At 39.9% G+C, this 27,901-nt stretch overlaps 1 protein-coding gene across 1 annotated transcript; it reads left to right on the plus strand.

Annotated features, from left to right (window-relative positions):
- The first annotated feature begins 12,138 nt into the window (after nucleotides 1-12,138).
- LOC137248830 (uncharacterized) lies at nucleotides 12,139-12,850 on the plus strand. The gene is made up of 3 exons (XM_067779726.1): nucleotides 12,139-12,204; nucleotides 12,283-12,460; nucleotides 12,518-12,850. Coding segments are annotated over exons 1-3 (513 nt in total). The 5' UTR covers nucleotides 12,139-12,202.
- Nucleotides 12,851-27,901: the final 15,051 nt, after the last annotated feature.

Consider the following 27,901-nt stretch of genomic DNA (forward strand, 5'->3'; position numbering starts at 1 on the left):
GAGATCAATTTGTTTTAAACACCCTACAGTCAGCTAAGAAGCTCTTAAAAAACAATAAGGATTTATTAGTTCTGAACGCTGACATGGGCAACGTAACAGTTTTGATGGAAAAATCTGATTATGATAAGAAATTACAGGAAATGGTAAACGATATTTCGTCATATCGGGTTTTGCAACGCGACCATACAAACAAGTTACAGGACATGAATAATGAAATTGTAGAAAAACTTTTTAAAAATAATATGATAAATATAAAAGAAAAATATAGTCTCCTCAGTAAAACTGCAAATCTGCCTAGGTTGTATGGTTTGCCGAAAATCCATAAAGAGGGAGTTCTATTTAGACCCATATGTTCATCCGTTAATTCTCCGTCGTATAATTTATGTAAATATGTTGCTCAGGTTCTCGAAAATACCACTAAAATATTTAGATACAATGTCAAAGACGCGACTGAGTTCAAGTATAAAATAAACGAGACATACATATTTGACGATGAGAGCCCTGCTTCGTTTGATGTCGTTTCTTTGTTTCCCAGTATACCGGTGGACCATGCCATAAAAATCATTTCGTCAAAATGGCTTTTAATAAGACAACACACAACTCTAACCAAAGAACTCTTTTTAGGAGTAGTACGTTTTTACATAAAGGATAACAGATATTTTAAATACAACAATAAAATTTATGAACAAGGTTCAGGAATGCCTGTGGGGTCACCAGCATCACCAATAATAGCAGTTATAGTAATGGAAGAATTACTATCAAAGTTTGAAGAGGGATGTAAGCACAAACCGCGTCTGCTAACCAAGCACGTTGACGATTTGTTTGCTATTGCCAAAACAGGTGCCATTGAAGACATGCTGGCAACCTTAAATTCGTACAATAAATCTATAAAATTAACATTTGAGGTTGAGAGCGATGGACGATTGCCTTTCCTAGATGCATTGGTAACAAGGAAAAATAACCACATAACCTTCGATTGGTATAAAAAACCGACTGCGTCTGGAAGATTAATACATTTTTATTCCAAGCAATTATTATAAACATTGCCAAACATTTTATAAAATGAGTACTTTCAATCAGTGATGAGATATATCACAGGAAAAATATAGAAATAATTTGGCAAACACTTGAGGATAATGAATTTCCAACCCATCTTATAAACAGATATATACAAGGTCACTTCGCTAAAAGAGAAAATAATAAAAAGGAGGCAAATACAATATATAAGTCAGTCACCTTTGCACCAGGATTGTCAAGCAGAATGAAGCATTCTAATATGTATGACATATAAAAAGTTAGAAATCATTTAAATATGACAATACTCTGCAACAAATATATAGCAAAACAAAAAGTAAAATCGAAAATACGAGAAATGCGATGTAGTTTATAAAATAAAATGCAATGGCGACGGGTCCCACGTATGCAATAATGTATATGTGGGGACATCTAAATCAGAATTGAAGACAAGGATTTCCGCTCACAATCGACAACAAAACGGCTTTAACACAACATTCTAGGGCCACGGGACACTATTCAGATTTAGAAAATATAGAGATATTAGAGAAAGAAAAGCATTATAATAAGCGCTTCATTTTGGAAATGTTGCACATTATAAATACTCCAACGGATATACGTATGAATTTTAAGAGTGATACGGACCACTGTGCACAAGCCTACAGACAACTCATCAAAAATAGCTACAATCAATGCTGAATCTCATTTGTTCGTGTTCTCTCCTACCACCTTTGTATGTGCTCTCGCCATCTCGCCATACAACAACAAATAACCTGTTGGTGATAAATATGTTTTGAACGTCGCTTACACTTTATTAGTTCATATATGGTTGTTATTGTTAAATTTTGGTTACCATTACGGTTCTTTAATTGTTTACATCTTGTCTTAAGTGCTTCTTATATTGTTTTACTTCATGTTTAAAATTAGTTGATAAGCAACACTCATAGGTATATGTTGTTAATTGTTATGTGCATTTAATGTTTTTAGTGTAATATTTATCTTAATTTTCAGTCCTGAAGATGATTTAAAACTGGGGTCGAAATATCGACAGCAATAAATATTGTATGTGTAAAATCAAAATCGGTTTTTGAAATTTTGATATATGTATATCTTTGTGTGGCCTTGAGCTCGAATTAAAGTTTTTAATAAGCAACAACAATAAGGCCGGTTATAACTGCAAAAGGAACAATTCACAAGGATTGGTAAATTTTTGTTCGACTTATGGCATTAAAAGAATTACAGACAAATTAAATAAAAAAGGGCGGAGCTACGCCCATTTTGAAATTTTCTTTTATTTTTGCATTTTGTTTCACCATATCATTATTGGAGTTGAATGTTGACATAATTTACTTATATACTGTAAAGATATTAAATTTTTTGTTAAAATTTGACTTAAAGAACATTTTTTTTAAAAGTGGGCGTGTTCGTTATCCGATTTTGCTAATTTTGATTTAGAACACATACAGTAATACGAGTAACGTTCCTGCCAAATTTCATCATCATATCTTCAACAACTATTAAATTACCTTCTTTTAAAAGTGGGAGGTGCCACGCCCATTGTCCACAATTTTACTAATTTTCTATTTTGCGTCATAAGGTCAACCCACCTACCAAGTTTCATCGCTTTATCCGTCTTTGGTAATGAATTATCGCAAAAGAAGTAGGCGTGGTTATAGTCCGATTTCGTTCATTTTAAATAGCGATTTGAGATGAGTACCCAGGAATTTACATACAAAATTTCATTAAGATACCTCAAAATTTATTCAAGTTATCATGTTTACGGACAGACGGACGGACGGACATGGCTAAATTAATTTGTTTTTTTTCGCCCAGATCATTTTGATATATAGAAGTCTATATCAATCTCGATTAGTTTATGCCGTTACGGGGTACTGTTAAGCGAACAAAATTAATATACTCTGTGAGCTCTGCTCAGCTGAGTATAATAATAACATTTGATTACTTAGAGAATTTATGCAACAGTTAATGTAATAAAACAAATAATTATTTATTTTATGAGTTGCTTTAAATGTATGAAATCATTTTTTTAAGCAATTTTTAATTTATAATTTATTTAATAATTTGGGAAAAATTTAAACAACGTGACATCAGGATGGACAAGGGGACAGCTCTTTTGATTATGCCTTGTAAATCTCTTCAAAACCTTTTCTCCCGGGAGTGGGATTTTGTTTTTTTTTTTTTTTTTTTTGTTTTACGAGGAGGAAGCATCGAAAGCCTCATAGTCAGTGTGGGACTTTAACCGCACTAAACCTCCTACCGTCTCAGTACCATTTACCCCCCGGTACTACCGTCAAGTATTCCGTCGGGAGGTAGGTTGAGCACTAAGCTCTACGTCTGTCGGGGTCAAGTTGCTGTACTTAGATAGTGCCGCGGTATGGTTAACGCTGGGACTGACACGCCCTGCTTACTACCTGAATGTGCTTGACGCATACCACTTCTACGAATATTTGCAAGCCTACCTTAAACATTGTGCATATAGTGCTTGTGGCATGCTTGTGCGTTCGACTACTTGTATTGTAGGGTTTTGTTTTTTACATATGTATATATGTGTAAATAAATTATATATGTATAAATAGAAATTTTTTTTTTGAATTTGTTTTTTTTTTCCACAATACGTAACGGGGCTTTCCTCGTACTTCCACCGGTTGGAGAGGTCTTCTCTCCAATCCGAATATAAACTCTGATTTCATGTGAGACTACATGTGAGACGTTTACCCTCATACTCGTTGTTTCTACACCTTAGCAATTTGTTATCCACCCACACAACTCGACTGTTCAATGTTCGCTGCTGCGCCGTAGCCTTTCAAGACTTCGTAGACACTTAATTATTTCCGCTATTACATCGCACGCCGCTGACCATTTTACCTTGCTTTGTAGCATGCATCCAACAATTGTTTCAGGAGTGTAATCCTCTCCAAATATTCTGCACAGTTTGCATCTCGAGCTATAGAACCCAGGACACTCGAAAAATACATGGTAAACGTCTTCTACTGTATCGCCGCCGCAGTGATCGCATATGTTGTTAGGCTCGTGATTGAATCGGTGCAAATATTCCTTAAAGCATCCGTGACCACTCAGAAACTGTGTGAGGTAGAAATCCACCTCGCCGTGCTTTCTAGATATCCATATATTAATATCTGGGATACATCGGTGTGTCCAACGACCATTTGTTGAGGCATTCCACCTGAGCTGCCAGTTCTGCACGCTTCGCTCTCGTGCTCCGTTACTTGAGCTTTGATCCCGATAAATCGTCGCTGCTTCTTTTGCTAATATGTCTATAGGACACATTCCTGCGATGATTAGTGCTGCGTCGTCAGAGACAGTTTTAAAGGCGCTACAGACGCGTAGTGCACACAGGCGGTAAGTCGACCTTACCCCGCGGAAGTATGGTTTATACTCCGTGGCCTGATGCCAAACAGGAGCCCCGTAAAGTATTTGTCTTTTTACAACGCCAGCCAGAAGTTGACGCCGTCGTTGCTTTGGTACTCTTGCATTTATCATTATCCTAGATAATGCTGCTACGGTTTTTGCTACCTTTCCATTGACATACTCTAAGTGGGATTTGAATGACAACCTCCTGTCTATCACAACCCCCAAGTATTTTATTGCAGGCAGCGTGTCGATGTCATGGCGGCCGATTCTTATAGTGACCTGCTCCACCCTTTTCCTACTTGATATGAGTACAGCCTCTGTTTTTTGTTCCGCCAGCTGCAGTCCATTTTCGTAAGCCACGATTGAACCATCGCTATGCTAGTATTAGATTTGGCGCATATTTCGCCTAGGTGCTTGGCGGTGATTACCAATGCGATATCGTCCGCGAAGCCGATAATTTTCACCCCATTGGGTACCTTGAGTCGAAATACTCCGTCGTACATAATATTCCAAAGCAGTGGACCGAGCATGGAGCCTTGAGGAACACCGCCTGTGATGTGAAGCTTTTCTACTCCAGCAGCCGTTTCATATTCCAGCACTCTACCTTCAAAGTAGCTGCGTATGATCCTACGCAGGTAAAGGGATATGCCTATCTGCTCCAGCGTGTCTAGAATTTTTGCCCAATTGGCAGTGTTGAAGGCATTTTTTACGATAAGGCAATATTCCTTAGATCCTTCGAGCCATCGGGTGCCACTTATGGCTTCTTGGGCCACTTCCTTCGCCATGTTCACAGCTTGGATGGTGGATCTTCCTTTCCTAAACCCAAACTGGTTATCGGAAATACCACCCACATCTTCAATTTCTTTTTCGAGTCGATTATAGAGGACTCGCTCAAGAACCTTACCGGCGGAGTCGAGCAGGCAAATGGGCCTGTAGCTAGATGGTTCCGCAGTATTTTTACCAAACTTTGGCAGCAGGACCAGCTTTTGTCGTTTCCATATTGTAGGAAATGTCCCCTCAGTCAAGCATGCATTAAATAGTTCCGCAAATGTTGGCGTGTTATAAGTGAGAGCTAGTTTTAGTGCTCTGTTTGGTACCCCGTCTGGGCCAGGAGACTTGCGGTCTTGCAGTCTATTCACCGCTTGAAGGACCTCGACGACGGTAACCTCGTCAAATGAGTATAGTACGGCGCCTGATGTGGGAGACACTAGCTCCCTTTGCGTGGGAAATAAAGTATCTACCACGTTTCTGCGAAAAGAGGGGCATGTTGGCATCGCCTCTCCTTTGTGTTTCAATTTCTTAAAAATCAATTTATAAGCTGTGCCCCAAGGGTCATTCTCGACGTCATCGCAAAGCTTGAGAAAGCATTCGCGCTTACTATCTTTTATTGCTCTCTTAAGTGCGAGTCGCGCTCTTTTGTAGGTAGCTCTGCACTCTAGAAATTCCGGTCTCCCTCTGGCTCGTTGATAGCGCCTCCTAGCCTGAATACACTCTCTCCTTAGGGAGTGTATGCGCTCGTTCCACCAAAATGTGGAACAATGTTGTTTGCGCTTGGTCTTTCTAGCCATTGACGCATCGCATGCTGCTCTAATATCCGCCATTAATTTATTCGCCATGTCGTTAGCACTTCCTCTATGTTCGACTGTTGTCAACATTAGCTTGAATATGTCGGGGTCGAAAGTATTGTTATTCCAACCTCTGTTCTTTAGGGGTGGCTGTATAGTGGACCGCCCTCCCCCCTCGAGGTTGATGTCCACCACAATCGCTGAGTGATCGCTTTGGGTATAGCAATCACTGATTTTCCACTCAGCCAACCTGTAGAGATTGGCGCTGACAAACGTTATGTCGATTACGGAGCCGAACCCACTTCTTAAGAAGGTGTTTTGCCCACCCACGTTAAGGACCGCTACATCAAGGCATGCAAATGCTTCGAGCAGAGCCCTCCCTTTGGGAGATGTTCTCTGTGAGCCCCATTCTATAGCCCATGCATTAAAGTCTCCCGCGATGACGAAACGCTTCCGCAACGTCGCATCCATGGCTATTTTTCCGACGATTTCTTCGAACGCGTCCAGCGGCGTACTAGGTGGTATATAGCAACTGTAAACGTAAATGCCATCAATCTTACCGCATACGAATCCTCGTTCCTTAAGTATTAATTCCGCATATAAGGGATTATGTCTGCAGGACCAAATAGCAGTATTGCTCAATTCGTCTTGTATCCAATTCGCAGTCTTCGCTCTGTAGGGCTCACTAAGAAGTGCTAAGTCAATCTTCAACTCCAAAACTGTTTGTGCCAGAAGGTCCTGGGCTGCTTCACAATGGTTAAGATTAAGTTGCAATAATCTCATAAAGGTCTTTGTTTCTGGACCGCTTCTTTATATACTGGGCACTTATAGCCACCAGTGTGATGGTCTGTGCCGCTGAGCCCTCTTCTAGCGCACAATAAGCACTTAAGCGCGTTAATGCATGATTTCGCCGCGTACCTTTGGCCCCCGCACTTAAAGCAAACGCCTTTGAGATTGGATTCGGTGCCGCAGTTTCTTGCTATGTGTCCGAACTCGAGACAGTTAAAGCATCGTTTCGGCTGAACTTTTGCTCGGACTCGGCATATGACCCATCCGATTCGGACTTTACCACTTCTCGTAAGTTCCCGAACTAACTCGGTGGGTAAAGACATAGTCGCAGTCTGCGTACCGCCGTACGCTTTGCGCAAGGATCGCACACAAGACGGCTTAGCATTGAAACCTGCAAGCTGTGTGTTCAGCGCCTGGCAGACCTCTTCAACCGTCGTTACTTCGTCTATATCGCGTATTTCGCACAGAGACTCCTCCTTGCGGGACTTGACATCGGCTTTCCCTGAGAGAGCTTGTCCTACAGCTGCTTCAAGTTTTGCAGTGTCATTGTCCGACTGCCTACTGAGTTGGAAGAGGAGTTCTCATTAGCAGTCTTGCGGATCTTACGAACCATTGTGTTCATTTCTCTCAGTGACTCTTCATTTTTAACAGCTTTAGGGATATCCGCGTATGAGCAATCGCCTGAGCTTTTGGTCAGGATTGCGTCGGGGCGGGCTGGTCTCTGCTTCGGGCGCTTTTGCTTTTTAACCGTCGCCCAAGCTCCTCCTTTTTCTGGTTCTTTCACTAACTCTGTTACTTCCTTCGTTGGTGCGTTCCCGACTTCTGAGGTCTTTTGCGCGTTCTTCTTCTTCTTTGGAGTGGGATTTGAACTCGCACTCCTACGATGGTTGATGTGTTACAAACGCATTCAGCCACGTCATGCCTTAGTTGTTGTAAACCTTATCCCAATTGTCTTCTTTGCATATTTTCTTTTATTCACAGTCCATACGTCGTATGGCATCATGTGGTAAAGTTATGCGTTGGTAAGGCGGTTTCAAAGAAGCTTGATGTTATTATTGAACACATATCACATGATCGTTCTCAAATAAATAAATCTATTCAAATGTGCAAACGCTTCCGCATATAAAAGTAAACAACTACCGGGAAATTTCCACTAGTTAGTTTGATAGAAAAAAAGCTGTTTGTTCAATATTTATTGTACTTGAAATTTTATCAGGTTATTTGCCCAAAAACTTCCTCAAGCTAAAATGGACCGAGTGAATAAACTAATTAGTATCTACTTCAATTCATTTAACCTTAATTAAAAAGTATTGTTATTCCTCAGATTCAGAGGAAAAAGATTTTGTTGTTTTCTTTTCACACAACAAAATTTTGTATAAATAGCGCCCAGAAAATTTAACTTGCTTCACTTTAAACTTAACTATCGACGGAAAGTTTTAAACCAAAATGAATTTAAGCAGTTCTTTCGGCATCCTGTTTTTCGTTCTTACCTGCCTTTTGGCTAATACAATTTCGGAATATCGCGTTCATCATGGCAGTGATTGTGATATGCTGAAGAGCCCTTATTTGCTATCCATAAATTATCGCGACAAATATAACTGCACTGGTTCTTTAATTACTATGCAGTCAGTGGTTTCAGCAGCGCATTCTTTCAAGGATTTAAGCTCATGTTACTACACTGTTGGAGCTGGTGTATCCAATTTATATGATTTACCGGCAAAAGGACAAATTTAGAATGCACAGAGTATACATGTTCCACATGAGTTTAATTTCGAAAGTTTTGAGATGGATATCACTGTTATTAAATTGTGTGAGCCCTTTATCGATCGTGATGCAATAAAAGCAATACCACTTTGCAGTACTACATTATACTCGGGCACGACAATGAAAGTTAGTGTATGGGGTGCGACATGGTATTGCTTTTATTGTATCACGATCGATAAAGGGCTCACACAACAGTGATATCCATCTCAAAACTTTCGAAATTAAACTCATGTGGAACATGTATACTCTGTGCATTCTGAATTTGTCCTTTTGCCGGTAAATCATATAAAGTGGATACACCAGCTCCAACAGTGTAGTAACATGCGCTTAAATCATTGAAAAAATGCGCTGCTGAAACCACTAACTGCATAGTAATTAAAGAACCAGTGCAGTTATATTTGTCGCGATAATTTATGGATAGCAAATAAGGGCTCTTCAGCATATCACAATCACTGCCATGATGAACGCGATATTCCTAATTTGTATTAGCCAAAAGGCAGGTAAGAACGAAAAACAGGATGCCGAAAGAACTGCTTAAATTCATTTTGGTTTAAAACTTTCCGTCGATAGTTAAGTTTAAAGTGAAGCAAGTTAAATTTTCTGGGCGCTATTTATACAAAATTTTGTTGTGTGAAAAGAAAACAACAAAATCTTTTTCCTCTGAATCTGAGGAATAACAATACTTTTTAATTAAGGTTAAATGAATTGAAGTAGATACTAATTAGTTTATTCACTCGGTCCATTTTAGCTTGAGGAAGTTTTTGGGCAAATAACCTGATAAAATTTCAAGTACAATAAATATTGAACAAACAGCTTTTTTTCTATCAAACTAACTAGTGGAAATTTCCCGGTAGTTGTTTACTTTTATATGCGGAAGCGTTTGCACATTTGAATAGATTTATTTATTTGAGAACGATCATATGATAGGTGTACAATAACTGTTTTTTTTAATGAATAAATAAAGAAAAGTACAAAAGCGCACTTGCAATTAGTTCTATCTGTTTTCAAATTGCTAAATGTTTTTTTTTTCTCCCGCCACAAAAGCATAGTTAGGGGCAGTGCACTAAATTTTGAGCAGCAACAGTGCTCGAAGCTAAGTAGATTGACATAATCAAGATCTTGTATTAAGTGTTGATGGGACGTTTTTTTAATGATCTTAAGGCGACATCTATTGGAATATAGAAACTGAGTTTACATCGGCACAAACAAAAAAGACATGTATGTAATTATGTACGCACGTGAGGTTATACTGCTTTCTCATCATTAAAAAATAGCTTTTAATTGCATGCAAATAATTATTTTCAATAAAATAATAAGAGGACTCGCAAAATATTTTCAACAAGAACAATAAGGCTCAGTTTAAATTTGAAAAATAAAATAAATAAATATTTGTTTTCTTTCATTAATTGTAGCATAAAGTAATTAAATGTTCGATTGAAGTTTAGATACACAACGAAAATTTCGACAGAGAAAGGTGTCATAATACCAATTTCAAATTCGATTTTCGATGTTCGATAGCCAGCTAAGATCGAAGATCGAAAAATGCTCATAATAGGGGCCAAATACATATATCCGTATACATATTTCATATTTTTCAAATACTTCAGTTATCTATCAGTGGATTATGATAATAAAGCCAAATATACATATATATAAAAAATGAAAGGCGCGATAAGCTCCGAAGAGATCTAAGGCCGAGCTTCTCTTCCAATTTGTGTCGTGCTCCTCTTGATTTTCCCTACAAATTGGCCGGATGGGACCTACATGATTTTATGCCGACTCCGAACGGCATCTGCAAGGCAGACGAGTTTTCACTGAGAGCTTTTCATGGCAGAAATACACCCGGAGCGCTTGCCAAACACTGCCGAGGGGCGACCCCGCTTAGAAAAATTTTCTTCTAATTGAAAAACCTTATTTCTAAAAATTTTGATGTTGCTTTGCCCGGGGTTTGAACCCAGGGCATCCGGTGTGGTAGGCGGAGCACGCTACCATCACACCACGGTGGCCGCCAATAAACATATATACCAAAATTCAAAATCGAATCATGAATATAATTTTTTGGAATAGATCGGTCCCTGGTCCACTCCCCAAAAAAAGACATCGTTAGTACTTATCTAGGCAAAGGACTACCTACAAACCAAAGTTCAGGCAAATCGAACATTGAATTGAATTTGATCGAATAAATCGGTCCCTGCTCCACTTCCTAGAAAGAGCTTTCACAGGAACACTCTCAGGGTTTGCACGAATAAATACGATTAATTACAATTGATCAAACCCTGGTCCACTTTCCGAAAATAAAGAAGTACCCCTATACCAAATTTCAAGCAAAACGCACTATAAACTGTTTTATGTAGAATAGGTCAGCCTTGGTCTACACAATCAATACACAATAAATATGAGGATCACAACGTTGTTGTTGCATTTGCATGTTAAATTTCTATACGTATCTGGTTCACGCACCAATGGAACGTAATAATTATTTTTCATTTGAAATGTTTTAGCTAAGTAGGTGAGTTAATGATTGTGCAGCTTGTTAGCAGTTTTTTGCATTTACTATTTTGTGAAGTTATTACATTTTTAAACGGTTTTTTAAACGGTTTTATTTAGCTTGACTTGACAGGCCGGCCGCACGGCCGTTGTGAACGAATTTTGTAATTGAAATTTAAGTAACTTCCCGATAAGCTACAAGCTTGAAACTTGGAATATAGTTCAGCCGATAATAAGAAAAAATTCCGATAGATGACGCATGGATCGAAATATTTAAAAAAATCGTATTTGTGGTCCGAATTGGGTCATATTTCGAACACATAATACATACATGAATAGAAAGCGAGCTATAAAAAAATCGCCGCTAGGCGGTGCAAGGATCGCGATATTAAAAAAAATCGTATTTGTGGTCCGATTTGGCTTATATTTGGAACAAATATTACATACAGTCAGGTAGAAGTGACATCAAAATATTTTGTATTATGTATTGAGGACTTAGATCGTAGCAAATTGTCAGGAAAGGGTCCCCGTAATAATGAGTCACTAAATGAACTAAATACAATGAGAAATAATAAGCAATTAAAAAAAGACTAAAAACTTGAAAATAAAAACTCTAAACAAAATGGACGCGTCAAATTTCTATTGATAGTCATATATAAGACCAACTGAACCTTAATCAGGTTATGCTACGCCTCACATTTTTAGAAATTTCACGCGCCCAACGCTTTTATTTAATTGTCTGATCAACGCCCTCGATTGATTAGGAGTGTGATGACTAGTAACTAGGACCTACCTAATTATTTTCTAGCTTTTAGTATAAATTATTACTTCATGTAAGTATTGTTTTCAATAAAACCGTTTAACTTAAAATTTTATTTATGTTATGCTTCTTTAAGCGCGTTATGAAAAATTGATGAGAGTGAAATTTTAGAAAAAGTCAGTTTGTCAATTGTACGCGCAGCATTGTTTTGATTGGGATGTCTATATGTATATGGATATATGTATGTATTTGGCCCCTATTGTGAGCATTTTTCGATCTTCGATCTTAGCTGGCTATCGAACATCCAAAATCGAATTTGAAATTGTTATTATGACACCTTTCTCTGTCGAAATTTTCGTTGTGTATCTAAACTTCAATCGAACAAGGTTTTGTTGACAACGCCGAACGAATTGAATGAAAATTGTTTAAAATGTAAGTTTTTTGTATATTTTTTTCTACTTTTTTCGTACCTAATAGTAACCTTATACTATTTTTATCTGTTTTGTATAGGTCGAAAGTGGTGAATACAAAACAACAGCTGGAAAGACTGATTTCATTAATGGAGGAAAATCCCGTGATAGCAAAAGGAATTTGCACAAAAGTCCAATCTACAAAAAAGTGGGAAGAGATAACAGCGGAGCTGAACTGCTTGGGACCACCCGTAAGAGAGACAAAGAAGTGGATGAAGGTAAACTAAGGAACCATAGATGTCCTTCAGCATAAAAAATTTTTTTTGTCGTTTTAGGTGTGGGCTGACATGAAGTCGAAAACGAAAAAGAAAATGTCAGAGAACATGGTGGAAGATCGCGCAACTGGTAGTGGGCCAAACAGACTGAATACATATACGCACGCAGAAGAGGCTATAATGGGCTTACTACAGCTTCACACCAGCGTAGATCCACCTGGAGAAGAGCATGGGCTAAATGTAAGTGAGATCGTCGAGTGTGAAGTTAGCATGAATGAGGAGCGATTGGACGATGAGAATACAGAACTTATTGAAGATTTGGAGGTAAGCGAGCATAGTGTTGCTGTTTTCGAGGAAATACCAGAAGAAGATGTAGCAGAACGGAATGGTTAAAGTTATTGGAAGACCAAACCAGTGATCAAAAAAGTTCCATAAAGAAATGCTCGAAACTCTAAAAGAAATAAAAAAAAGTGCAAATGAGACAGAAAAATATGCGCAAAGGACGTATGCGTTGAAGTATTATTATAAGAAACAAATGATAAAATTAAAAAAAGAGAAGCTTGAATTGTACAAGCTTCAAATGCAAAAATAGAACTCCACTCCGCGCTTTATCTGTAATATGACCTGAATTATGTTTTGTGTTAACTAATAAATTGCAACTGAAGTGTTATTTTTTTACCCAGTTTAGAATAGAATTAAGCTCAGCTTTTAAGTATTATCAATGAATTTACCAACTTTTTTTTTATACACACATGAAATGAAAACGAAGAATATAAGTGCATATACATAAAAATATATATACATGAATAATAGTTTTATATTTCAATAAAACTGATTAACTACAAAGTTCTTAATATTTGATTTCTGATTTCTTCTGCTTCTGAGTAGATGGTTGATTCGATTTCGGCGAGTGCGATATCATGGTCGTGCTCCTCATCTGAAAGTTCTTCTACAGAAATTTCTACTTTGTAAAACATGCAAATATTGTGCAAAGCTGCACACACGTTTATAATTTTTTTTGCTTTTTGTGGTGTGTAGTGAAGGGCTCCTGCAGCAAGCACCTAAACCTATTTTTTAAGACTCCAATTGTCCGCTCTATGATATTTCTACCTTTCGCATGCTGTGTGTTGTAAATACGTTGTGCTTTAATGCATATCCAGCATCACCTGCATGGGAAAATTTATGTTTTATAGGAATAAATTTAATCTATATGTAAAAAAAGCATATACCAAGAAGCCAGGTGGGTCGAATACCATCTTGATGTTGCTCTTCCAAATGTTATTTCAATGCCGACATATTGAACACCATAGAATCAAGTGTTGCTCCCGGATATTTTGCATTTATGTACGGTATAGTCATAGAAAGGTCGCAAACCTTAAAACAACCTGAAATTAATATCACATTGGTATACTTACAATCATGGCATTAATGCTGTAGAATCCTTTTCTTTTTTGGGAGCAACAATTTTAATATGAGTGCCGTCAATACAGCCAATAATCCCTGGAATTCTGCTAATGTTAAAGAAATACAATTTAACTTGTTGCAGTTCAGCTTCGTTGTAATTGAAGTTTATCCATCGCTGACAAAAGGAGTTTTCCAATTCAATTAACACCTCTGATAGCACCACAGACACCGTGGGTTGTGCAAGTCCGAGTGTATTCTCGTTATCAATGCTCAATTGGTAGCTTCCCTGAGCACAAAGTCTTAGAAATGTGACCAATTTTAGAATGGTTGGTATAGATTTAGCTCTTGAGCATTGCTGCAGAAGATTGTCTGTACTGGACAGCAAGTCCATGAAAGCTTCCTTGGACAGCCTGAAGTTTTTGATAAATCTATAAACAAAATTTTCATTGCCACACATTCAATGACTTGTTTAAAACGCTACACTTACGCTGCGGAATTCATTTCTAAAGGATTGGAAGCATCCCTCAATAGTTTTCTATTTCTGGCTAATTCCAATATGCTTTCCTCCTCATCTGACGAATCATCGAACCAAAATTCCGTTGAAGATATGTTTTTATATGTCGAGGCTTTTTTGTGTGTTCATTTTTAGGTTTACGGTAAGTGTCCCTAATTTCGTGGTAGTACGTTATTTCGTGGCATTTCGATTTATTCTTCCAAACAAGGAATTGGGGGAGTGTTTGTTTAAATTTCATAATAAAGATTGGTTTTTACTATATAATAATTGATATTTTACTAATTTTCAATATTAAACCTAATATTAAATATCAAGCAATATAAAGTTGGAAGCTCGGAAAATGAGCCTGTTGTAAGGAGGCCTCTGAAGAAAAGTGTTAAGGAGTCCAGTGTAATTTGTTAAGCCTGTAAAAATTGTATCGGTAAATTTTTTTTTATGATGATAATTTTTTGGTATTTAGTGAACATTTCTTAAACGTTTCTATTACTGCAAAACTCATTCCAATAATTTTTTTTAACTTTATTTTTAAATATTTCTAACCCACGAAATTAGGGACACACTTTTTTTGTGATGAATCTAATTTCGAAATTAGGGTAATATAATACTTTATGTTTTCATATTTTCTTTAACATTTCATAAGAAACCCTATTTGTTTAAGTATTTTAATTATTAAGTGAACCCCCGAGGAAGATTTTGATGTAATTTCGTGGTACACTTTTATTAATCTATTCGTCAATATTTTAATCAAAAAACTTTGCGAAACACAACGAAATAATGGAGTTATGGAACTTTTGTTTATTCAATAATTTTTCATTTAATTTAAAAAAATGTATCAAGATATCAACTTCTTTACTATTATTTTGAATGCATATTGATAAGAGAAAAAAAATTTTTTTGAATATAAACCTCAAATTACCGCTTTAAGCGATACCACGAATTTACGTACACCAAATTTTGTGCATGCCCCCATTTTCGTGGTATACTGCGCATTTACATTTCAGCAGGAAAGCACGCATTTTTGGAGTGGAGTTATTTAAGCGCGTTTTTTTTTCAAATAAATTTAAGAAAACTGCCTCAAACTTAATTCAATCGCTATTCGTTGATTATTGGGTTAATAACTTAATTTTATAGAAAAAATTACAAAAGCTCGTTACACAAAAGAAGATTTGATAGAAGCGGTTAATGGTGTCACTAATGAATAAAAAATAAATAAATGTAAGGCGCGATAACCTCCGAAGAGATCTAAGGCCGAGCTTCTCTTCCAATTTGCGTCGTGCTCCTCTTGATTTTCCCTACAAATTGACCGGACGGGAGGGGGTTAAGATACTTGGCTTGGATATCATACGTGGTTCCAGGCTCTGGATCAGGGACTGGTATCAGTCTTAGACCGGCCATAGTGACGAATTGTCACACGTGATTGGTTGTCACGTCCTGCACGAGGTGCCCCTGCTTCTACTGATAATGGCGGATCTAGAGAGGACAACTCGATAAAATCCGCACCCCTGAGTCATTGTGCCGAGCTCAGGGGAGGGAGGACCCTGTTAAGGGTCAAGATCGGTACTCAACGGTGACGAACCGGATTGTTAGGGACTTGATTTTGACTATGGATAGGAATTGATGACTTTGGGCTGGTAGGTGCAGTATTCTGCCACCTTAGTAGGTCGGGGTGAAACCCTATCGAAATGGCTGGTAGGCTAATGCTGCACCTGTCCACGTCCCGTTAAAACCGTGGCGGGCCTCAAGGTACGTTCCGGCTCCGTCGCCGTTAAGTTGGTGGTGTAGGTGCGGTTGAAGATTTTCCCGCTTTGCGTCCGGTCTGGCTCTGAACGCATTACTCATAAGGTAATGCGTCAACCCTCGCGTGGCCTCCCTGCGCAGCATAGATAACCACGGGACCGTTGAAGGGCGACTACACAATCGGCTCCGGATAGAGGCCTTGAGGGGGGGACTTCTTAGAATGGACACGAAGACGAATAAAAAGGAGGGTAGGAGTGACGGCGAAAGTCGTCATGGTGCGGGGGACGCGACAGGTGCGGAGAGTGCTCCGAAGCAGGTCGCCGCCAGCCGGCAAAGCTCCCGGCGGGTCAAAAGGGCTGATCAGACGGATCAGCGCAGGGGTTTGGTTTCAAACCCCGTAGGTACGGGTAGTTCGGGTAGTGGAGGGGTGTCGAAACCGACACCCAATGTAGGCCCATATGGGGCTGTGACAGGGAAAGGCAGAGGTCCGACGAATGCGACGGAGCAGCCCAGTACTAGTAGGGAAGCCCTGTCGCGAGGAGCTTTCCCAACGGGAGCCCTGGGGTCGAAGCCTGCCGGGAAAGGTAGGCGATCGACGCCGCGTAGGAAAGCTCTGGGTGATCGGCGCTTAGCTGAGAAGATCTTGGAGCGCTACGGCGGAAGGGATACAGCTCAGATATCTGAGAAGCATTCCCGGACGCTGGAGTGGGCCAGGAGCGTCGTAGCTTGCGACGACCACACACCGGTGTCGAACGATGAGGGTGAGCAGCAGGGTTTGGGGGCTATGAAGCGGCAAAGGTCGGATGAGCGGAATGCCTCAACGACAAAAAGGGCCCGAGGAGGTGGGGACGCAATTTCGTTTAGCGAAATCGCTAAACGTGCAGGCTCCATCACCCTCGGGGTCCTGGATAGGAGTAGGGAGGATGGTGCCATCTCCCGAGAGGAGTGGCCGTGGGTCGCCAGCGCCATATCAGCGGCCTATATGACCGCTGTTATGGAGAGCCCAGGTACGCGGCCATGCTTCGAATACTCGGGGTGGTATCATGGTTTTAGACTGATTACTTGTGCTGACGAGCGGTCGGCCTGTATCTTTAAGAAAATAATTTCTTTGGTAGGGGAGGTCTGGAGGGGGGCCAGACTCGAGGCCGTGGAATGGAGGGATCTCCCCCTTCGACCGAGGGCTCGGGTGTGGTTGCCTGCCGGGCCATCTCAGCCGGAGAAAATACTCGAACTAATGCGTTACTGCAACCCGAACCTTCCGACGCATAACTGGAGGGTCCTCAGAGTAGAGGAGGCTGTTGGGCCACGTAGGCAAGTGCTGATTCTGCTAAACGCAGAGTCCACCGGTCCTCTCTCTGACACGAGGGGGGTTATCTCCTATGGCCTCGAGCGTGTGGTTCTTAAAATCTACCACGCCGATTCCAGGGGGGATGGTTCCTCTCCCACAGAGACTGTTCGGGAGGTGGAGGCGTCCGCAGGGGAGCCAGTACCCATGGTTGTGGATGCTGACTCCGCTAATTTGGACAGCGAAATCACTGTTGACGTCCCGTCAATAGCGGGATCTGTCATCAGTGCTAGTCGTCTGGCTGATAGGGCCGAGGAGGAGCTCCTGGCCTCCGAGGGCGAATCATCGATGGCGGGATCCGTCATCAGTGTAAGTCGTCTGTTGGGGGAGGAGGAGGATCTCCTAGTCTCCGAGGGCGAAGCCGCCAAGGATGGGGTGCAGAAGAAGAAGAGTGGTGTTGATGGAAATCCGTCAAATCAATCTTCAGCATTCTAAGGCGGCTTCCGCAAACTTGTTGCTCTGTCTTGAGAAAGGCGGAGTGGATATTGTCCTTGTCCAGGAGCCGTGGCTGAGTAGTAACGGCGGAAAAATTTCTGGATTAAGGACGGGAAAATTCAACACCTTGGTGCATGGGGAGGCAGGTAGGCCTAGATCCTGTGTGCTTATTAAAAAGGAATTTAAAGCTTTTATTCTCTCTAATTTCAGCAATGCTGACGTAACCACGGTCTGCCTCGAGCGAGGCAGTAGCGAATTGTGGGTGGTCTCAGCGTATATGCCCCATGGGGACGTAACGGGACCACCGCCTGTGATACTGGGCGAAATCACCGCTGAGGCAAGGCGGAGAGGTGTTGGCGTAATCATAGGTGCCGATGCTAATGCACACCATGTCATATGGGGGAGCTCGGATACGAACACCAGAGGTGAGTCTTTATTTACTTTTATTGTAGATGAGGGACTTTGTATATGTAATAGGGGGAATGACCCGACTTTTATTACTGCGGTAAGGGAGGAGGTCTTGGACCTCACCCTGGTTAGCAGAGAACTGGAAGATCGGATATCTGGATGGAGGGTTCTCAACGAGCACTCTTTCTCTGATCACCGATATATTCAGTTCTCGGTGAATGAAGAACGTCCCGGTAAAATATCTTTTAGGAACCCTAAAAGTACCAACTGGGACTTGTATTGTAGGAAGTTGGGAGAGCTATTGCCTGAGGCGCCTATCGCTGGTTCGGACCTGTCCGAATCTGAAATAGACGATCTGGTGGAAAACTTCACCTTGGCAAGCAATAGCGCCTTTCAACAGTCCTGCCCACTGAAAACTTACAGGGGGAAGGGCAAGCCGCCCTGGTGGTCTGATTCCCTTGACGACCTAAGAGCGTCCAGTAGGCGGCCCTTTAATAGAGCCAGAAGGAGTAAACTACCCTCGGACTGGGAGCTCTATAAGGTGAGTCTGGGGATTTATAAATATGAAATAAGGTTAGCCAAGCGGGATTCATGGCGAAGCTTCTGCGAAAACGTAGAGGGCTGCAATGAATCCGCGAGGCTTAGAAAAATACTCTCTAGGAATCCCGCCCCTCGGGGGTATCTGAGAGATGATGGTGGGGACTGGTCGATGAGTAGCGAGGAGTCCCTGAGACTTTTACTGGACAATCATTTTCCCGATGTCCCAGTTGCGCAGGGATCTTCGCTTGCGTGATCGGCGGTTGCTGGCCATGCAGAAATGCCTGCCATCCCACTACGGGAAAGTCAAATATCCTGGGCTATAAATTCGTTCAAGCCCTATAAGTCACCCGGTCCGGATGGCATCATTCCTGCGCAACTTCAAAGGTCTTTAGGGATTTCCTGCCGCTGGTTGGCCATCATCTACTCTAACTGCCTCAGGCTTAACTATATCCCTAGGTCGTGGCACACGGTTAGGGTCATCTTCATTCCGAAGGCCGGCAGGGGCTCTCATGTGTCACCTAAGGATTTCAGGCCAATCAGTCTCTCGTCGTTTCTTCTTAAGACGCTTGAGCGGCTGATTGACCTGTACCTACGAGAAAGGATACCTGGGGGGTTACTGTCGGCTTCACAGCATGCGTACTGCAAAGGCAGATCGACGGAAACGGCTCTCCATTCGATTGTAAAGCAAATAGAGGGGTCTCTAGAACATAAAGAGTATGCTCTGGGTGCCTTTCTAGACATCGAGGGGGCTTTTAACAATGTTCTACCGGGGGCAATCGAAAGAGCTCTGGTGGGTTTAGGAGTCGAAGCGGCTCTGGTTGAATTTATTAGCAAACTTCTATGCGGCAGAATTGTCGCAGCGGAGTGGGGAGGAGCCATAATAAGGAGGAAGGTGTGCAGGGGCACGCCACAGGGAGGTGTCCTATCTCCTCTGCTCTGGGTTGTGGTAGTCAACGAGCTTCTTGTGGAGCTGGAAGCCAATGGCTGTCGGGTGGTTGCCTATGCAGATGACCTCGCTATCCTAGTCAGGGGCAAATTTCTGGGCACCCTGCGCGATGTTCTGCAGGGATACCTGGATATTGTGGCTAGGTGGGCTGAATCATGTGGAGTGGCGGTCAACCCGGGAAAAACAGAATTGGTTCTTTTTACAAGGAGATATAAGATATCCGACTTCAGAACTCCTTCGATTGGAGGGGTACCGTTGGTACTTACTGACAGGGTTAAATATTTGGGAATTGTTCTGGACAAGAAGCTGTCCTGGAGGCCCAATGTGGAAGATAGGGCCAGGAAGGCCGCGGTTGCCTTGTACTGCTGCAGGGGGGCTATCGGAAAGAGATGGGGGCTCTCGCCAGGAGTAGTACACTGGCTTTATGAGATGGTGGTCAAACCGATTCTGCTATATGGGGTGCTGGTCTGGTGGAAAGCACAGGACACGGCGAGCACCTCCAAAATGCTAGTGTCAGTGCAACGGACGGCGCTTATCGGCATCAGTGGCGCTATGAGAACAACACCTACCTTGGCACTGAATGTCATGCTGAATATACATCCAGTAGATATTGCGGGAAAGGCAGCCGCGGCCCGGTCGTTGGTCAGGATTCGTGATATGGGTTATATGCTTTCTGATTTCGGACACTCTAGCCTTCTTACTAGTTTCGACTTTATCCCGGACAGGACGGACTATTGCATGCCGGTGGCCGCTCCCTATACAACCTTCACCCCAGTCATTCCCCCGAGGGAGGAGTGGAGAAGAGGAATTATCTGGGGCATGGGACCGGTTAACTCTTTCACGGATGGGTCGAAGTTGGACGGAAAGGTTGGCGGGGGGGTCTTTTGTCAAGAGCTAAATGTAAGCCGCAAGTTTAAGTTGGCTGATCACTGCAGTGTATTCCAAGCGGAAGTTGCTGCGATTAAGGATGCGGTGGATGAAATGCTATCCAGCGCTACTACGGTTAGGGAATTTAACATCTACTCTGATAGCCAAGCGGCTATAAAGGCCTTGAGCTCAACTACAGTGCGATCGAGGGTGGTCTGGGAGTGCCTGACCACACTTGCGATTGCATCGAATTATTTTACAATTAAGATTATCTGGGTCCCGGGCCATAGTGATATTCCGGGTAACTGTCAAGCGGATCTCTTAGCCCGAATCGGTACAACTGAACCGGATGAAGATGGCTGTAGGGATTTCGGGATTCCGCTAGCCACCTGTGGATTGCTCTTCCATAGCTGGGCCTCGAGTCAGCTCAGCAAACGTTGGGCGGACACTACGTCTTGTAGGATATCAAGATCTTTCTGGCCGAAAGTGGATGGCAGGAGGTCTGCTGAAATAATTGGGTTCACTAAGGCTCACCTATCAATGGTCATTGGGGTTTTGACAGGGCACTGTCCCATGGGTATCCATGCGGTACGTCTCAATATATTGGAAACTCCATCCTGCTGCAGCTGTATGGAGGATGATGAGGTGGAATCACCAAATCACTTTATGCTTGACTGCCCAGCTTTTGCCAGAACTAGGCGAAAGTATTTTGGTCGTGACTCACTTGGATCTCCCGAGGAGCTATCCAAGGTTGAGATCGGGATCATTCGGAACTTTATCGTTGCTACCCAACGATTCTCTAAGTAGTTATATCTACGTCACCGTTAGTTTAGTTTATTATATGTGGTATCACAACGGACCGTCATGTTGTCCAAGTGAGCTTCCTCTCATCAGGGAAGCTACCACCCAACCTAACCTAACCTAACCGGACGGGACCTACATGTTTTATGCCGACTCCGAACGGCATCTGCAAGGCAGATGAGTTTTCACTGAGAGCTTTTCATGGCAGAAATACAATCGGAGCGCTTGCCAGACACTGCCGAGGGGCGACCCCGCTTAGAAAAATTTTCTTCTAATTGAAAAATCTTATTTCTAAAATTTTGATGTTGCTTTGCCCGGGAGTTGAACCCAGGGCATACGGTGTGATAGGCGGAGCACGCTACCATCACACCACGGTGGCCGCCGTCACTAATGAAAAAAATAAAAAACAAAAATAAAAAAAAAACATTTTTAGTAAAAATAAATAAAAGTAACAAGTAACATCAATTGAATAATTTTTTTTTTATTGTTTATTTTTGTTTTAAACCTTTTTCATTTAATGTTACTTATTTCATATCAATAATGTCTAAAGTTCTAAGATATCTTAGATTTAATGAAAAAATAAAAAAAGAAAAACTAAAGAATCAAAAAGAAAACAACAACAAAAAATAAAAATAAAAAGTTTTTGAAAAGTACGTACATTAAACTAATTTTTCTTACTTATTAATTTTGTTCTTGAAACCCTTTCTTTTCATTAATAAAATAACAATAAAAAAAAAAAAATAGTTTCAAATTTTAAATTTCTGAATATGAATTTCAGTAAATCAATTTGTGTATCTTTAGGAATTTGCGTTTGAAATCAATTATAACTATTTTTTTCCATAAAATTAGAGTTTAACTAAATACCACGGAATTAGGTACATCAGAAAATTTTTGCCACGAAATTAGGTACATTTGAGGTACTCACACATTTTGATTTATATAAATTAAAATATTTTTTAGTTTTGTTTGAAAATAGGTGGAAAATTATCTTAATTGATCAACTAAATGGGAAAAATTACTTTTTTTTAATTTTCCTTCATTTGTTTTAGTACCACGAAATTAGGGACACTTACCTTATTTATATTTTGTTTACTTTTTTACAATTTTCCTTGTTTATTTTTTTTGTTTCACAGCTGATAGAAATAAGCTATTGTGAATAATTGAAACGATCTAAATTCACAATGACGCTAGTCTTCATCGAACGCACGCCATAATACCAAATGAAAATTCGTTCGATGAACTCGTTCGACCACGGTCGAAGATCGAATTTATCTCATAATAGGGGCCTTTATTCGAAAAAAAGCTACCAACAAAATAGAAAAAGCGCCTCTAGGGGCCGATCTATTCGATCAAATTCAGTTCAATGTTCGATTTGCCTGAACTTTGGGTTGTAGGTAGTCCTTTGCCTAAATAAGTACTTTAAGTGTTTTTTTTTGGTAATTGGGCCAGGAACGGCCTCTTCCAAAAAATTATATTCGTGATTCAATTTGCCTGAATTTTGGTATATAGGTAACCTTTTTTTCATAAGCCACTGATAGATAACTGAAGTATTCAATCATTACTGGACGATGCTACGGTAGTGGATATAATTTAAAAACAAGTAAGGAAAGCTAAGTTCGGGTGTAACCGAACATTACATACTCAGCTGAGAGCTTTGGAGACAAAATAAGGGAAAATCACCATTTGGCAAAATGAACCTAGGGTAACCCTGGAATGTGTTTGTATGACATGTGTATCAAATGAAAGGTGTTAATGATTATTTAAAACGTATTGGACCTTAGTTCTATAGATGGACGCCTTTTCGAGATATTGCAATAAGGGTGGACCAGGGGTGACTCTAGAATGTGTTTGTACGATATGGGTATCAAATAAAAGGTATTAATGAAGGTTTTAAAAGGGAGTGGTGGTAGTTGTATATGTGAAGGCGAGATATCGACCAAAATGTGGACCAGGGTGACCCAGAACATCATCTGTCGGGTAGCGCTATTTTATTTGTATATGTCATACCACGAACAGTATTCCTGCCAAGATTCCAAGGGCTTTTGAATTCGCCTTGCAGAACTTTTTCATTTTCTTCTACTTAATATCGTAGGTGTCACACCTATTTTACAAAGTTTTTTCTAAAGCTATATTTTGCGTCAAAAAACCAATCCAATTACCATGTTTCATCTCTTTTTTCATATTTGGTACAGAATTATGGCATTTTTTTCATTTTTCGTAATTTTCGATATCGGAAAAGTGGGCGTGGTCATAGTCGGATTTCGGCCATATTTTATACCAAGAGAAAGTGACTTCAGATAAGTACGTGAACTAAGTTTAGTTAAGATATATCGTCTTTTGCAAGTTATCGTGTTAACGGCAGAGCGGGAGGACAGACGGTCGACTGTGTATAAAAACTTGGCGTAGCTTCAACCGATTTCGCCCATTTTCGCAGAAAACACTTAGCGTCATCGAATCTATGTCCTTACCAAAATTCACAAGGATTGGTAAATTTTTGTTCGACTTATGGCATTAAAAGTATTCTAGACGAATTAAATGAAAAAGGGCGGAGTTACGCCCATTTTGAAATTTTCTTTTATCTTTGTATTTTGTAGCACCATATCATAACTGGAGTCGAATGTTGACATAATTTACTTTTATACTGTAAAGATATTAAATTTTTTGTTAAAATTTGTCTTTAAAAAAAATTTTTTTTTGAAAGTGGGCGTGTTCGTCATCCGATTTCGCTAATTTCATCATGATATCTTCAACGACTGCCTAATTAGAGCTTGCAAAACTTAACTTCTCTTTAACTTACCTTCTCTTAAAAGTGGGTGTTGCCACGCCCATTGTCCAAAATTTTTCTAATTTTCTATTTTGCGTCATAAGGTCAACCCACCTACCAAATTTCATCGCTTTAGCCATATTTGGTAATTAATTATTGCACTTTTTCGGTTTTTCGAAATATTCGAAATCGAAAAAGGGGGCGTGGTTGTATTCCGATTTCGTTTATTTTAAATAGCAATCTGAGATGAGCGCCCAGGAAACTACATACCGCATTTCAGCAAGATACCTCAAAATTTACTGAAGTTGTCGTGTTTACAGACGGACGGACGGACGGACATGGCTAAATGAATTTCTTTTTTCACCCAGATAATTTTGATATATAGAAGTCTATATATATCTCGATTAGTTTATGCCGTTACGGATTACCGTTATGCGAACAAAGTTAATATACTCTGTGAGCTCAGCTCAGCTGAGTATAATAATAACATTCGATTAGTTCGCAAATTTATGCTGCAATTAATGTAAGAAAACAAATAGTTATTTAGTTAATTTTTCAAATTTAAACTGAACTTTACTGTTTTTGTTGACAATCTTTATCCAATCCTCTTATTATTTTATTGAAATTAATTATTTGCTGCCAGATGGCAGCGCGAGCGCATGTAAGTTTATAGATGCTTGATTGATAGAACAGCTGATTTCTGTTGATATTTGATATGAGACTTTTATATTTGTTCCGCAAGATGCGCACGGGTCGGTTCGTTTTTGTATAAAACTTCATTAACTTGAGGAAACATTTTTCTTAATTTTGTTCTATCAAGAGTACTTGGGTACTTTTAAAAAAATATTCCCATAACCAAGGAAAAAACATTTCTGTTTTTGAGAAAACTAGTTGATTGTATAGATCAGCGATCACCAGAAATTTCTTATGGATGCGTGAGCACAACTACATGGAACAAAATTGATGGCCAACAGTAAAAAAAATGGCGACGGACCTAGTGAAAAGTACACTGTAAAAACAAATTTAAATATATATTTAATTTTTTAGAAATATTCAAAGTTTATTTTATTACTTCAAAATTCAAAAAATACGGTCTGCGCATGTACGTCAGAGGATTTGGCCAACAGAGGGACGAAATAGTTTACGTTCTGCGACGCACTAATAAAAAAATACGATAAGCAATCAAAGTTTAAGCAATCTTTATTATATTCTATTAAATTTTTGTCAGTGAAGGTCTATTCTTCATTTTGATTTCTCAAAAAAATAACGATAACCAATCAGCGAGCAGAGATGGCGCTGGCACGTATACATACCCAGTCGGACTTGGTATCTTTTAAAATTGACGTATCGCATTGCTGTCTTGAATGCATTTAAAAATACTTCTACATGTCTTCAATTTAATAAATGAAACAAAGCTTTCTTGTTTTCGTATAGGTGAACCAAAAATATAACCAACAAGTAAGGAAGGCTAAGTTCGGGTATAACCGAACATTATATACTCAGCTGAGAGCTATGGAGACAAAATAAGGGAAAATCACCATGTAGGAAAATGAACCTAGGGTAACCCTGGAAAGTGTTTGTATGACATGTGTATCAAATGGAAGGTATTAAAGAGTTTTTTAAAAGGAAGTGGACCATAGTTCTATCGGTGGACGCCATTTAGGGATATCGCCATAAAGGTGGACCAGGGATGACTCTAGAATTTATTTGTACGATATGGTATCAAATGAAAGGTGTTAATGAATATTTTAAAAGGGAGTGTGCCTTAGTTCTATAGGTGGACGCCTTTTCGAGATATCGCCTTGAAGGTGTACCAGGGGTGACTCTAGATTTTGTTTGTACGATATGTACGATGTACGATGGGTATCAAATGAAAGTGTTAATGAGGGTTTTAAAAGGGAGTGGTGGTAGTTATATAGGTGGACGCCCTTTCGAGATATCGTTATAAAGGTGGACCAGGGTTGGCTCTAGAATGCGTTTGTACAATATGGGTATCAAACGAAAGGTGATGAGTATTTTAAAAAGGAGTGGGCCTTAGTTCTATAGGTGGACGCCTTTTCGAGATATCGCCATAAAGGTGGACCAGGGGTGACTCTAGATTTTGTTTGTATGATACGGGTATCAAATTAAAGATATTAATGAGGGTTTTCAAAGGGAGTGGTGGTAGTTGTATATGTGAAGGCGTTTTCGAAATATCGACGAAAATGTGGACCAGGGTGACCCAGAACATCATCTGTCGGGTAGCGCTATTTTATTTATATATGTAATACTACGAACAGTATTCGTGCCAAGATTCCAAGGGCTTTTGATTTCACCCTGCAGAACTTTTTCATTTTCTTCTACTTAATATGGTTGGTAGGTGTTTTTTTTCTAAAGTTATATTTTGCGTTAATAGACCAATACAATTACCATGTTTCATCCCATTTTTCGTATTTGGTATAGAATTATGGCATTTTTTTCATTTTTCGTAATTTTCGATATCAAAAAAGTGGGCGTGGTCATAGTCGGATTTCGGCCATTTTTTGTACCAATATAAAGTGAGTTCAGATAAGTAATGGAACTTAGTTTAGTAAAGATATATCGATTTTTGCTCAAGTTATCGTATTAAGGGCCGAGCGGAAGAACAGACGGTCGACTGTGTATAAAAACTGGGCGTGGGTTCGACCGATTTCGCCCTTTTCACAGAAAACAGTTATCGTCCTAGAATCTAAGGCCCTACCAATTTCCACAAAGATTGGTAAATTTTTGTTCGACTTATGGCATTAAAAGTATCTAAGACAAATTAAATGAAAAAGGGCGGAGCAACGCCCATTTTGAAATTTTCTTTCATTTTTGTATTTTGTTGCACCATATCATTACTCTAGTTGAATGTTGACATAATTTACTTATATACTGTAAAGATATTAAATTTTTTGTTAAAATTCGACTCATACAATTTTTTTTAAAGTGGGCGTTGTGGTTCTCCGATTTTGCTAATTTTTATTAAGCATACATATAGTAATAGGAGTAACGTTCCTGCCAAATTTCATCATGATATCTTCAACGAATGCCAAATTACAGCTTGCAAAACTTTTAAATTACCTTCTTTTAAAAGTGGGCGGTGCCGCGCCCATTGTCCAAACTTTTACTAATTTTCTATTCTGCGTCATAAGTTCAACTCACCTACCAAGTTTCATCGCTTTATCCGACTTTGGTAATGAATTATCGCACTTTTTCTGTTTTTCGAAATTTTCGATATCGAAAAATTGGGCGTGGTTATAGTCCGATATCGTTCATTTTAAATAGCGATCTGAGATTCACTGAAAGTTATCGTGTTAACGGACGGACGGACGTGGCTCAATCAAATTTTTTTTTCGATACTGACAGTTTTGATATATGGAAGCCTATATCTACCTCGATTCCTTTATACCTGTACAACCAACCGTTATCCAATCAAAGTTAATATACTCTGCGAGCTCTGCTCAACTGAGTATAAAAATATCACTTCAAAAGTAATTTTACACGAAATTATAGCAGTTAAGTTCCTAATGGGCACAGCACACTACCTGCGGTTGTATGCGAGAAGAAAGAATGCGTGTGCGTGGGAATGTGTGGTGCACTTGTCTAAGCGATTTACAAAATCAATTGCGTGAAAGCGCTTATGGCTTGACTATCGCTGTTTTAGGCAATTTGAATATAGAATT

The sequence above is a fragment of the Eurosta solidaginis genome, chromosome 4, assembly GCF_040869045.1.
Source record: "Eurosta solidaginis isolate ZX-2024a chromosome 4, ASM4086904v1, whole genome shotgun sequence".
In the NCBI taxonomy this organism is placed as follows: domain Eukaryota; kingdom Metazoa; phylum Arthropoda; class Insecta; order Diptera; family Tephritidae; genus Eurosta; species Eurosta solidaginis.